This window comes from Arvicola amphibius, chromosome 3 (assembly GCF_903992535.2).
Source record: "Arvicola amphibius chromosome 3, mArvAmp1.2, whole genome shotgun sequence".
NCBI lineage: Eukaryota > Metazoa > Chordata > Mammalia > Rodentia > Cricetidae > Arvicola > Arvicola amphibius.
In genome coordinates, this window is record NC_052049.1 from 134,988,352 (window position 1) to 135,003,133 (window position 14,782).

A 14,782-nucleotide genomic window follows, 5' to 3' on the forward strand; every position below is an offset into this window, starting at 1 on the left:
CTTCTCAGATGGCTGTAGCTTCTATCAAGTTGACTAGCTAACACAGCCAATTAGCCTTGGGTGTAAATGGCAGGTTTTGTTCCTTCCTTTGTAGTGTCTTTGGAAAATCACTTTCTTTCCTTATCTCCCATTTCTCTAGTTTGTTTTCTCTTAGACAAAACACAAGGATTTATTCAGTGTTCCAATATATGGCCTAATAGCTTTATCTAGGATTGGTATTTCAATCTCTCTGGGTTCCTAATTTTGATTCTATGAAATATTGAATAGGATTAGCTAGCCCATATTAAACCTTTTTTTTAAACATTTCCAGTAAGAAAAAGAGACTCAGATAGATATAAGGTAAAGTTGTAATCAGAGGTTTCTCTCATGCCCACCAGTTTCTAAATAACCATTCTGAGGCTTATTAGTTACAAACTATAATTAATAGCTCAGACATATTATTAACTAGCTGCTACAACTGAGATTAACCCATTTTTGTTATTCTGTATTTTACCATGAGGTACATGGTTTATTACCTCACATTTTGTTTCCTCAGTGGCTGCTGGCATCTCTTTGTTTCTGCCTTCTTTCTTCCTATATTCAGTTTGACTTTTGTGCCTACCTATATTCTGCCTGCCATAGGTCAAAGTAGCTTCTTTATTAACCAATGGTAGCAAAACATATTTACTTCATAAAGAGGGCATCCCACCTCATCTCCCCTTTTCTGTTTAATTAAAAAGGAAGGTTTTAGCTTTATTTTTTTTTCTCATGGTCTATTTTTTTTTTATATTTAAAAATTTCCATCTCCTTCCCTCCTCCTCCCCCCTCCCTCCGCTCCTCCTCCCCCTTCCCTCCCCACCTTCTCCCCCTTCCCTCCCCTTCCCTCCACCCATACCTCCCCTCCCTCCCTCTCAAGGCCAAGGAGCCATCAGGGTTCCCCACTCTATGCTAAGTCCAAGGTCCTCCCAACTCCCCCCAGGTCCAGGAAGGTGATCGACCAAGCTGAGAAGGCTCCCACAGAGCCCGTCCATGCAGAAAAATCAGAGCCCAGCGCCATTGTCCTTTGCTTCTCAGTCAGCCCCCGCTGTTGGCCACATTCAGAGAGACGGGTTTGGTCGCATGATCCATCAGTCCCATTCCAACTGGAGTTGGTGATCTCCCTTTAGTTCTGTCCCACCGTCTCCATGAGTGAACGCACCCCTCACGTTCCTGACTTTCTCCCTCATGTTCTCGCTCCTTCTGCTCCTCATCAGGACCTTGGGAGCTCAGTCCAGTGCTCCAATGTGGGGCTCAGTCACCTTCCCCATCTGCCGCCAGCTGGAGGTTCCCTCACGGTCCTGACTTTCTTTCTCATGTTCTCTCTCCTTCTGCTCCTCATCAGGACCTTAAGGTTTTAACTTTAACATAGTAAAATTACATATAACAAAACAGTTATCAAGCAAGGATTATAGTTAACAATATTTTGTCTATTTGTATTTAACAAAATTAATGAAAATACTCTGTCATCTATTTTATCTTTGTGAGTCTAAAGTTTTATATCTAATTTATCTTTTATCATAACTAAGGAAAACTATAATTATAACTATCTAGTCTTCACTTCCATCATAGACCCCAGAAGGATATAATATTACCTATGTAAACAGAAAATACATTGCAAGCAACTTTCAAAACTCTAGAAATGATAGAGACATCTGACTGCCTGGACAGTCATGCAAAGTTCTGTAATACTTGGTCATCTATCTTTAGACTACAAGCCTAGAGTATCTGGCAGATTTTTTTTTAATAAAGCAGGAAATTTGAAAGACTGTCCCACATATTTTTGTGAAATTCATCAGTCGCTTTCTTCTGTGTCCTGCAGAATGTCTGACAGACTCTTAGATTCCAAGGCCAGCCCAGACAGTATAACAACACCTTTGCTTCCAAAATAATAACAGTGATTCTTAATGCTAAAGCTCCTACTGAAGAATTGGGAATTACCTACATTGAATGTGATTATTGATTGGAAAATTGTTCATGGTATCTCTGATTCTTTAGAATCACTCTTAGCTGATTGCTTTCCTTTAAGTCTCTTAAAAAAGAAAATGTTCTATCTTCTTTCCCTGTGTATTTTCTCAAAGAGGATGCTGTGTGTTTTTGGATACTGTGGTCTTCAAGGTTGCACTTCATGTGTAGGATATTTTGCATTCCTGGCCTCTCTTTGCCAAATGTCTACTTTTTTCTAAAGGAAGTTAGAGAGGTGATACTGACTCCGACTGAAATAATTAGAGGGCTGCACTTTAGTAGTACCTACTTTGAATTAGCTCCAAGTGCACAATTTCATGTGGGTTGAGTAAATAAATAAGATTTTATTCGCAGTTACAAAGTTTATGAAGTTTACATTTGGGAACTTAGCCAGATGGTGGTAGCAGCAATTTGCACCAACTAGCACCTGGGGGTCAGAGGCAGGCGAATCTCTTGGATTTGAGGCCAGCCTGGTCTACAGAGTGAGTTCCAGGACAGCCACCTCTACACTAAGAATCCCTGTCTCTAAACTCCCCCCTCCCAGATAAAAAGGAATTTGAGAACTGATGGCTCAGGGTGTGGAGTGTTTGCTGCCAGGACTGACAACCTGAGTTGATCACCAGGACCTACATGGTGGACGGAGAGAAGTGACTCTTGCAAGTTGTCCTCCTACCTTTACATACACTATGACATAGAGAGAGAGAGAGAGGGAGGGAGGGAGGGAAGGAAGGAGGGAGGGAGAAAGAGAAGTGAATAAATGGAATTATTAAAATTAAACCTTTTTTTAATAGATAAATGTATGAGCTGCCTATTAGAAGTAGCCCTTTCAGGAAATGAAGAACAGAAGCCTTTTGATTACAAATTGCGGCCTGAAATTGCTGTCTATGTAGACTTGGCATTGGGTTGTTCTAAAGAGCCTGCCAGAAGCCTTTGGATCAGCATGCAGGATTATGCTGTTAGTAAAGGTAAGATATAGAGAAGGAAGTGAGTAGTGTATAGCTAATCCTCAGTGCTAACTAGTTCATGGGTAAGGAAACTTTAGTGTTGGTTTTTGTCTTTGTGGAAAATAAACCTGATTCTTTGTTGTATCCACATATATCCCATTTAAAGAAACTTGATGGTATTAAAGTTGGACTCTGTGTCATAAATCACTTTGTAAAAGTATTCTATGAAACATTAAATCAGAGGATATCTATTTAGATGCGTAGGCCATAGGCTTACTGAATATAACAATTTTTGCCTATTCAGAATACTAATAATACCCATTTGATATATAATATAGTATTAAGTGTAATAGTGAAGTAGTATGCAAATACATGGTGACATTTCTATTCCTAATATGCTTTTAATTAATCTAATCAGTAGAGTTAATTTTATGTGTAAATTTAAAAAAATATCCTTCATTTATTCTTAGCTCCCATGTTTAATAGTGACCCATATTAAAGCCATGTGTGGTGGTGCATGCCTGTAATTCCTGCATTCTGGACGTGAAACAGAAGGATTAGTTTAAGGTCAGCCTCCACTATGTAGTGAATTTGAGGCTAATCTTGGTTACATGAAACCCTATTTCAAGATAAGAACCCCAGTAGAACACAATTACCCATGTTGTTGAGTCACATGTGTAGTCTCTGTTCTTTCCATGTTGTTTTTTCTTATCCTATCTTTGATTTTTTTCTGTATCTCGTAATTCTGAGGTTTAAAAAATGGTAAAAGAAAACAGATACTAACTTTTTTTGGCTTTTCTCTTTTATAAATAAAATGAAATGAGGTAAATATTATGTACATCTCTCTCTCTCTCTCTCTTTTTTTTTTTTTTTTTGGTTTTTCGAGACAGGGTTTCTCTGCAGCTTTTTTAGAGCCTGTCCTGGAACTAGCTCTTGTAGACCAGGCTGGCCTCGAACTCACAGAGATCCGCCTGCCTCTGCCTCCCGAGTGCTGGGATTAAAGGCGTGCGCCACCAACGCCCGGCATCTCTCTCTTTTTTTAAAGACAGAGTCTTAAACTCAAGACTGGCATTAAACTCTCAGTCCTCTTGCCTCAGCCTCCTGAGCACTGAAATTACAGGCATGTACTACCATTCCTAGCTCAGTTATTTAGATCTTCAATCACCAGTAGAAAGATAGCTTGATGACTGATGATCTGCTCAATGGGTGCGACTTACTGGGTGCTTACACCAAGCCTGATATCCTGAGTTCAATTCCTGGGACCCACATGAGAACTTCAGGTTGCCCTGTGACCTTCACACATATCACAGCACTCATACTCTGAGACACACACACACACACACAGAGAGAGAGAGAGAGAGAGAGAGAGAGAGAGAGAGAGAGAGAGAGAGAGAGAGAGAGAGAGAGAGAGAGGAGAGAGAGAGAGGAGGAGAGAGAGAGAAGAGGAGAGAGAGAGGAGAAAAGAAAATGGTGTAGTTGAGAGAGAAGGAAAGAAAATGGTATAGTTGAGATTTTTGCCTCAGCCAGGCATGGTGGTAACACCTCTACTTCCAGCTACTTGGGAGAGTGAGGCAGTATGACTGTTTGAGGCCATGACTTCAAGACCAGCCTGGGTAACATAATGAGACCTCTGTCTTAAAAACAAACAAATGAGGGCCAGTGAGATGGTTCTGCAGGTACCAGGGCAGTTGCCATTCAACCTGACAACTTGATTTCAATACCTATGATCCACATGATGGAAGGAAAGACCCAACTTCTACAAGTTGTTCTCTGGCCTACACACATGTATGCCGTAGCATGTGCTCCCTACCCACACAGATCAATAAATAGCTAGCTAGCTAGCTAGATGATAGATAGATAGATAGATAGATAGATAGATAGATAGATAGATAGATAGATAGATGATAGATAGATAGATAGATAGATGTAAAAAACATTTTTAAAAAAGCAACCAAAAGAAGAGCTACAGATCATTTTTTTGATCACTTATTCTGTTATATTGATTTCTATCAGAGTTGAAAGGCAAAGTAATGAAGAAAAAGTTTACTTATCTAAGATGCATTTTGACATTTGAATATTTTGTGTCATATAGTGGGGTATTCATTTCTTTTTGAAAAAATGATTATGTGTATATGTGTGAGTATATTGTAGTAAGGATGCCGATTGTCAAGTCCTGGCCACCCTGCTAGCTTAGACCCGAAATAATCACACAGAAACTGTATTAATTAAATCACTGTTTGAGCCATTAGCTCTAGCTTTTTATTAGCTAACTCTTACATCTTAATTTAACCCATCTCCATTAATCTGTGTATGGACACGTGGCTGTGGCTTACCGAATAAAGTTCCCAGCATCTGTCTCTGGTGGCTCCATGGCTTCTCTCTGACTCCGCCCTTCTTTCTCCCAGCATACAGTCTAGCTTTCCCTGCCTAGTTCTGTTCTTCCCTGCCACAGGCTAAAAGTAGTTCTTTATTCATTAACCAGTAAAAGCAACCCACAGACAGAAGGTCCTCCCACACCAAGTGTAGGTGTGGTATGTCATGGCATGTGCATGGAGGTGAGAGGGTAACATTTGGGAGTTGGTTCTTCCGTTCCTCTGTGGGTTCTGAAGGTTGAACTCAGGTCATTAAGCTTATGCAGCAAGTAATTTTACTACTGAACCACCTTGCTATCCCATAATTAAATTTTTGTATCATATTATCATTTGGAATGAGAACTTTTAATACCTAGATATACACTTAAGGTAAACACAAACCTAGCCATTTGCTGTATGCTTGATACTTTAGTGTGGACTTCATGCTTAATAATAGAAGCATTCTGTGGTGCTTGATGTAAAATGAATATAACTTTAATGATGGTTCTTCATGAATTCATTACTTTTAAAAGGTAAAAGCAGGATAATCCATGTTATAATTAAAATAGCACAGAGTGCTACTGTATTTTATTCTGTGAATTGGAAGTTACCATCCTTAAACTAGAGTCGTTTTTAATTATAAGTCATAACAGTCTTTAGATAATAAGCCTGTCTGTGGAACAGGTAACTCCTCAAGAACCTGTTCTTGATAAGTTCTGTACACACATATGCTGTGTAGATTTCTATTATAAATTCTGTAGATTTTAAGATCTTATGTAAACCTAGGCATAGTTGCATTGTTGGTTCTTTTACCTATAAAGTAGTTAAGTCTGTATTTATATTTTTAACCTAGGCTTTGAAATAAAGTGGAAAATGAAGTTGTAGCATTTTATCTTTTGGGGAAGGAGCTTTAAGAATAGTTAAGAAGGGGCTGGAGAGATGGCTCAGAGGTTAAGAGCATTACCTGCTCTTCCAAAGGTTCTGAGTTCAATTCCCAGCAACCACATGGTGGCTCACAACCATCTGTAATGGGATCTGGTGCCCTCTTCTGGCCTGCAAACATACAGACAGAATATTGTATACATAATAAATAAATAAATAAATAAATAAATAAATAAATAAAAGAATAGTTAAGAACAAATAAAACTAAATTGGGTCTTAACGTTTTCAAAGGATACTTTCTTTTTGATTTGCAGTAGAGCAGTAAGTCATTATTTGGTAATCTGTCAGATGGACAGTAAAGTAGTCACTCTGAGAGTAAAAAAGACAGTAACCTCCCTCTTCAACTTGATCTGCTGAATATTCTTTATTTTAAGAGAATATTCTGTATCTAGTATAATATACTCTATGCTCTGCCAATGTAGAATTCAAGAGTGGGAGAAAAAAACCTCCTGGCAAAGTTTTCTTTACTTAATGCTATGATTTGAGTTTTCAATCATATATATTCATTTCTGTCCATATGTTTTAAATTACCCAATTAATTAAATTAATTAATTAATTAAATTACTCTCACAGGATCTACTTTTATGGTTTAAAATATGATATACATAGTTTTATATATGTATATGCAAGAGTGAATAGTTTATTCAGTTTTGGGGCTGCTTATTGGAAAGTGTTCAAGTCCAGACCTTTGATTCCAGCTAGTTTCCTACAAAACTTCTGTGGTCTTTCACTCTCCAACTAATAAATTAAAATTCAACTTGGCTTCAAATCTTGGCAACACTTTGAGAATTCGTGTAGACTCTGACAGCTTCTCACTACTTGGATTGCTTCTACCCTGGTGTCAGCACCACCATTGCTTACTGCAGCAATGACTTCTGCTTCTATTGTCTGTATAATCAGTTCTCTACCCAAGAGGTAGAGCTTTTAAAATATAGGTCAGATTATATCGTTTCTCTGTTCCAAGCCCTCTGGTGCTACTTTCAATTTTCCTGTAATTCAGATCCAGGGGATTTGTACTGGTTTGCAAGACCAATGTCAAATAATTCCCCATCAGCTCTCTAGCGGCTTTTCCTACCACTTATATACGTTTGTTCTTGAACCGTCAAGCTATGTTCTTAGCACATGGTTACCCTAATGCTATACTGTGTCCATGAGGTTTCTTCCCCGGCTTCTCTTAGAGCTCAAAACAGAAAGCTGTTCAGAGAACCCTGTGTGAATAGTAATAGCACAGCACAGCACCGGTTCTTGCCTTGCTTTGCTTCTCTCTTTAGCCCTCCCTGTCATATTCACTTACTGTATCATCTGTCTCCACACCCTACACCAAGATTCAAATTTCATGAGATCAGAGTTGTGGTTTTATTCAAAACTGTGCCCACAGCACCTGAAACAGTATGTTCATTTGTCAAGTAGTTGGTCAGAAAGTTGGTAAAATTCAAGTATTGGGGAACTAATGCTGTTAATATTATGTTGGAACTGTTTTCTGGGTCCTTTTAAATGTTTGTATTATTTTTATTTTCAGATTGGGACAGTGCAACTTTAAGTAATGAATCACTCTTGGACACTGTGTCTAGATTTGTTCTTGCAGCACTTCTCAAACACACAAACTTACTTAGTCAAGCATGTGGAGAAAGCCGGCAAGTAACTTAAAAACTATCCTCAGACAAATATTTGCTCTCATGATGTTAGAAATTAGGTAACTTTTCTATTTTGGTTCTTTATTTAGATACCAACCTGGTAAAAGCTTATCAGAAGTGTACCGTTGTGTATACAAAGTTCGAAGTCGTTTACTTGCTTGCAAGAACCTTGAACTTATTCAAACCAGGTCATCATCACGAGACAGATGGGTAAAGTTGGAAATAAATTAATTTCTATGTTTTTCTGCAAGCTTGTCAGAGATAGCCCCACATTGGTTTTTATGAAAGAAAAACAGTTGATTAGTACAGATGTTCAAAACATGCTGGCATGTTTTCTAGTGGAAAATGATGGAAGAATGAAAGAATTGGGGTTTGTTTACCTCATTTTTATGAAATGTGATGAGGCTGCTAAGTAATAGCCTTGTCTACATAGATATTAATAACCAACTGGCTTGTCCATATCATAGGCAGTTTTCCTTTTTATTGATTAAGCTACATTGGAATTACCTTGTTTAACTTAGAATGCTTGAAATTACCAGGAACATTAGCATATGTCTCAGACTGATTAAAAATAAATCCAGGAATCATACAAGAACTTGAAAGTGCTTGGTGGGGTGGCACACACCTTTAGATAGAATGAGTTCCAGGGCAGCCAGGGCTACACAGAGAAACCCTGTCTTGAAAAAACAAAAACACAACAAGGAAAGAACTGGAAAGTTTTAAAAATACTCAGTGTAGAAAAAGGGGACAAAATTAGATAAAAAAAAATATGTCTTTCTGTAATTAGAATTGTGCACTCAGAAAGTGAAGATTGAGGCCATTGACTGAGGATGACCCAGAAATAATTCTGACAACAAGTAGATGATTTGAAAGGGTTTGATTCTGGTAATGCAACCCTGTAATTATATGAACAAGCCTGAGATCATCCTATTCACAGTGCTTACTTTAAAGCTGGGACATATCAGATCCTTTGGTCTTTGTGATTTAGTTCTTAAGCATAAACAACAGACAAGACATCAGCATGCACTGCTTAGTATTTATGGATATAAATATTAGAGTGTGACCTTAAAAGTCTATAAGAAGTATTCATTTGTCATTTTTTGAGGCTCCAACTTGAAACTCATGTATTATGAAAGTAAATATGGGATATATGGGCCTCACTGCTAAGCATTCCTATATTGTGAAATTTCTAAGTTATTAACTGGTTATAAATCACAAATAACCTTTATTATGATTCTAGTTGAAAGTTTTCATGTGTATTTTGTATTGAAATTTATGAGATGAATTATTTAGTTATGATATTTTTGACTCTCCATGTATCTGTTATCAGGACTCTTTCTTCTGTCTAGATAACTGTTGGGTAGCATGACCACCATGGGAAACTAAGTTAACATCGTTCTTACTAGATATTGAACTTTGGGGGGTTTTGGGGGGCATGGGCAAAGTTAAAAGTTTAAGAAAAATGCTATCTTAAATTTAGAACTGTTGGTAAGCTGGGGGTTATAGTTATATGGTAGAGTGATTATCAAGCATGTGTAATGCTTTGGGTTTGATTCCTAGCACTCTCCCCCCCCCCACCCCCGATATGATTTTTTACAGAGTAATAGCATAGAGAACTTGAAGGGAGCAGTAGAATCAAGTAATCACATTTTGCTAATAATGGCACATGCATTTAATCCCAGCACTTGGGAGGCAGAGACAAGTGGTTCTCTTGAGTAAAAAGACCAGCCTGGTGTTTATAGTGAGTTCCAGGACAGCCAGGGTTAAATAGAGAGACCTGTCTCAAACAAACAAACAAACCCAGCCAATCAATAATAAAATCCCCAAAACCAACTAACAAAATCACCTTTTGTGCTTTTGTCATGTTGTAAGTTATATTGCTGTTTTGTAGTTTGTATCCAAACAGCAGAATAAATGTAAATCAATTTAAAGCATGGCATTTCAAAGAAAATACCAGGCAAGAAAAAACATATACCTATCTGTGTATATAGTTATGTGCATATAGTCTTTGTAATCTTTGAAGTTTATCAGTATATCATTTGTAAAGATTATGTGTTATTGATATCAGCAGTATTTTCTAAGATGTAAGTTAAGATTTTCTGGGCAGTGGTGGTACATGCTTTTTAATCTCAGCACTTGGGAGGCAGAGACAGGTGGATCTCTTTTAGTTTGAGACCAGCCTTGTCTACAGAGAGAGTTCTAGGACAGTCAAGGCTACACAGAGAAACCTGTCTTGGGTAGGGAAGGGAGGAGAAGGACGGTTAAGCTTATATGAAAACTTTTTAAAGATTTGGAAAAATATATTCAGTGTAGTTCCCTGTTATTTCTTTAAGATCTCAGACAACCAAGATTCTGCAGATATTGATCCTCAAGAGCATTCCTTTACCCGAACCATTGATGAAGAAGCTGAAATGGAAGAGCAGGCTGAGAGAGACAGGGAGGATGGGCATCCAGAGCCAGAAGATGAGGAGGAAGAACGGGAGCATGAAGTGATGACAGCTGGCAGTAAGTACATCTTTCTTACTAGCCAACATCACAGGGTAGTGCCGCTCTAATGCTTTTGTTCTGGGTTGAAGGTGCCTCAATGGAGGCAAGCATCTCAGTTTCTGTTCAGCTCAATTCCATGCATGAAATGACACCTAAAGAGGCTTTAAATAAAGTTTTTCAAAATAGTCCTCATGGAGGTACCCTGCTGTTCATCCAGCTGGCAGACCTCTCTATGTGGTGAGGAAATGAGCCCCTTACCATTCCAATTAGGAGGTCCAAATTGTATTCTATGTGTAAAGCTTTTAAAATTAAAAATTTCAGTTATACTTTATTTCAGTAGGTACAAGGCATAAGAGCAATGGTGGAACTATGACATGGGAATAACTTGGGGTGGGTGAATGAAAGCTTTTATACTTTATATTCCAAACCTCCAGGTAAATTTTAAAAGATAGTTATTTATATGTTATATAGTCATTTATATAAAAGAGAATTATTACATTCTTAAGCGAGTTGGCTATTTTACATTAACATGTATATTTGTAGCCTGCAACCTCATGGCCAGCTGTATATTTGTTTTTGACATTATTTGTATATATATTCAGCTTACAAGGAGGTGGCACTAGAAATTGACTCTAGGTTCTTACATGTTAGGCAAGCACTGTACCACTGATCTGTATCTCCTAGTTTCATTATTGGTTTATATATATTCTGTGTAGTTCTAAAAATTATTTTCATATCTCTCAAAAGAAAACTAAAAACAATTTAAACAAAAAAAAAGATAAGGTGGAAGAAGGGAGCTGACAGATAGGGAGTGACTAGTAAAATTTTACTAGCTAAACAGAGAGAACTTCCACAGTTAAATTTAAAAATTAATTCAAAAATTCCTGGAAAAGAGGTTAGCGAGGACAACATACTAATAAAGTCAAGCTTTATTACAATAAAAGAAAATATAATAGTCATTTGGGGAGTGGTAATGTATAAACTAGCTATAACGTATGAACACCTACGATGCACTAGGCACTGGGCCAAAGATTTGAAATAGAGTAATTTATAAATTCTCATAATAGAGAAATTATACAAACTTAGGAAGGTAGAGAGAGGCTTTTTATTATACATAAGCTGAAATTTGCCTATTTTCCTCATAACCTGACCTTTTATTTCATACAAAAGTAATGAACATTTCAGAAATAAGCAAATTTCTTCCTTCCTTCCTTCCTTCCTTCCTTCCTTCCTTCCTTCCTTCCTTCCTTCCTTCCTTCCTAAATTTAACCTAGAGTAGCCGTTCTCAACCTGTGGGTCATAATCTCTTTAGGGGTGGGTGGGTAGAATAACTCTTTCACAGGGCCTACATATCAGATATTTATATAATTGATGACTGTAACAAAATGGCAGTTATGAAGTAACAACAAAAATAATTTTATGGTTGGGGGTTACCACAACATGAGGAACCATTTGAAGCGTTGCAGCATTCGGGAGGTGGAGGACCACTGGCCTAGAGCTTTGTATTGGTCTTCAGAACCAGTCGGAGGACTTGTTACATTGCTGGACTCTGTTCCTAGAGCTTTTGACTCGAAAATTTGCATGAGCCTGATACTTGCATTTTTAACAGTTGCACAAATACTATAACTGCTACTCTGGGCCCACACTTTGAAAATTGTACCAACTCACTAGTAAGATTTGAAATCTTGGAGAGGGGGACTCACTTTGCCATTCTTTGGTTCTTAATGTAACCTTTTTGACTGGATCTAAGAATCACATTAATATAAGAGCTGATTAACAAATCCATATAATTTTCATTAGTTTTGTGTGTACATGGGAATCCTCATATAGAAAGTGAATTCCAAAAGGAATGATTAAAGCTTGATGCTTCTATGTTTTGTTGATAAATAACAATTACTTTAAGAAATGGAAAAACAAGTTAATACCTAGAGTAGGGGAAACTTTCCAAGGATGTTATAAAAAAATATGGGAGGCAGGGGGAGGTGTGGAAGCTAAGGTTAGAGAGTTTGCTTAGTCTGATTTGGCAGTCTGGTTGCTGTCTTTGGTGATTGATGCTATTTTCTGCTCTTGATCTATGAAGATATCTCCTCCCAAAAGAGTCTACTAGACTTGCTTGATGGAAGAAAAGACAGGCCAAGTAGCCCTTTCCAAAGTCCCAGGTCTTGTGTGATTACACTTGAACAGTCAGTATACCAGTTTGACATGCTTTAAGATGTCACAACCCTAACTCTTTCAGGTGGAACTAGCCAAATCCAAATTCTAAAGTATAGGCATATTTCCTATTGCAATTTTTATAAGTATGACATTTTGATATAACTTTGTTACTATACTGTATTTATTGTCTAAAAACTAATGTTTCCCTGTTTCAGTAAGTTTTCATTCAAAATTTTTGACTATTTTCATTATTTTATTTATTTATTTTGCTCTTCTCTCCCCATGTGTTTTAAGACTTTGTTTTTGTGTTGCATGTTACAGAAATCTTTCAATGTTTCCTCTCAGCTCGAGAAGTAGCTCGTAGCCGAGACCGAGATAGAATGAGCAGTGGGGCAGGGTCTGGGGCCCGAGCTGATGACCCACCTCCACAGTCTCAGCAAGAGCGAAGGGTCAGCACAGACCTTCCTGAGGGGCAGGATGTGTACACTGCTGCCTGCAACTCTGTGATTCATCGCTGTGCACTTCTAATATTGGGAGTAAGTCCTGTGATTGATGAGCTTCAGAAGCGAAGGGAAGAAGGGCAGTTGCAGCAGCCTTCTGTGAGTGCCTCTGAAGGCAGTGGACTTATGACCAGGTGGGCCTACTGGAAACTGAAAATGCTGTTCTTTTCCCTTAGGTATTTCTTGCAATGAGTTTCTGTTCTGAAATATCAAAGACAGAAGAAGAAATACAAGTTGACTATGGTGAATTTAAAATAATATAAACAGTAGTGCTAGTTCAGCCTGCAATCTGAATTTCTGGTTCCATAAGGAGTAAGTTTTCTGTACATATAAACCACCACAGTTAACAAATATCCAAAAATTACTTGCATTTCTCTGTAATTTAATTAAGTGTTATAAAAATACTTGATGTAATTCTAAAAGGTTTTATGTTTTACATAAGCCAGTCTTTCTGTGGGCAGATGTAATGACACCTCACTGTACATTATCTCTGTGCTGTTAATTCCATTCAGTTTTATTTTTACTAACAGTCCTCAATCAAAAACTTTTTCTTTGTGCATGCGAGACAGGAGTGAAAGTCTCACTGCTGAGAGCCGACTAGTTCACGCAAGTCCAAGTTATAGACTGATCAAATCCAGGAGTGAATCTGATTTGTCTCAGCCTGAATCAGATGAAGAGGGATATGCACTGGTAGGTATATCCAATGGAGGAGGTTTGCTTTCAAGCTTTAGATATAAGGCTTTGGTTAGAGTAATTTATATCTGTTTTAGGCATATACATACTCGAAAGTTTTGTAATAGAAATAATATAGCTATATTACATAAATATTTACCACCTGTCTGCTTATTATTTTGATCTTCAGCTCTGTCTTCTTCCTAAGGTGCTGATTCATAGACTTGGTTCTTGCATAGTTCACTTGATGAGTTAGTCTGCCCCAGCCTTAGCCTATGCAATAGTGGATTCATCTTTCTCCTAAACTTCTTCTCCTGTACACTATCTTAGTAGGTGGTAGCCCATTATTCTTATATTTGATGTCCAGCAGTGCCTCTGGATTGTTAGTGAATGAAATGTAAATTTTTTTCAAATAAACAAAGGTAACTAGTTCAATGACAAATCTTTGTTTGAGCCTTCTTTTGTACAATAAATTTTATAGTGAGTTACCTACTCTGTCTTACAGAACAAAATATACCAAACTCTATTTGATTGACATTCATTGAATCATTTGAATCCAGACTATAATTATCATCAACATTTTGTATTATACTTTTTTGTGGGGGAGGGGATGGTTTTTGAAGCAGGGTTTCTCTGTAGCTTTAGAGCCTGTCCTGGAACTCACTCTGTAGATCAAGCTGGCCTGAACTCTCAGAGATCTACCTGTCTCTGCCTCCTGAGTTCTGGGATTAAAGGCGTGCATCACCATGACCCAGCTGTATTATTTTCTTATAAGCAATTACCTAGCTACTTCAGAACTAAAAGGATTTAGCATATAAGAAGCAAATACTTGCTGGCAGTGGTGGCAGCACAAATCTGTGAGTTCAAAACCATCCTGGTCTACAGAGTGAGTTCTAGGATGGCCAGGGCAACACAGAGAAACCCTGTCTCTGAAGGGGAAAAAAAACAAGACTAGGCAGTAAGACAAAACCCTGAGTAAGATTTATGCACCACTAGGAATATTCTGAGTCGTGGGGAGCCAACAAACAGGAAGAAGTCTTATACAATTCAAAGTGTCTAATAGAGTAAGACAACACAGAGACATAGCTATTTCTAGGTTTGAGACAAGATTAATTTCT

At 37.7% G+C, this 14,782-nt stretch overlaps 1 protein-coding gene across 9 annotated transcripts in view; it reads left to right on the forward strand.

The window, feature by feature from the left end:
- The window catches only part of Herc1 (HECT and RLD domain containing E3 ubiquitin protein ligase family member 1), a 183,741-nt gene that overhangs the window by 75,904 nt on the left and 93,055 nt on the right, over positions 1-14,782 (forward strand). For all 9 annotated transcript variants that reach the window (XM_038321217.1, XM_038321216.1, XM_038321223.2 and 6 more), the window contains 6 exons: positions 2,772-2,945; positions 7,737-7,851; positions 7,941-8,061; positions 10,185-10,356; positions 12,814-13,126; positions 13,562-13,682. In XM_038321217.1, the coding sequence (XP_038177145.1) occupies positions 2,772-2,945; positions 7,737-7,851; positions 7,941-8,061; positions 10,185-10,356; positions 12,814-13,126; positions 13,562-13,682 (1,016 nt within the window). The remainder of the gene's footprint in view (positions 1-2,771; positions 2,946-7,736; positions 7,852-7,940; positions 8,062-10,184; positions 10,357-12,813; positions 13,127-13,561; positions 13,683-14,782) is intronic.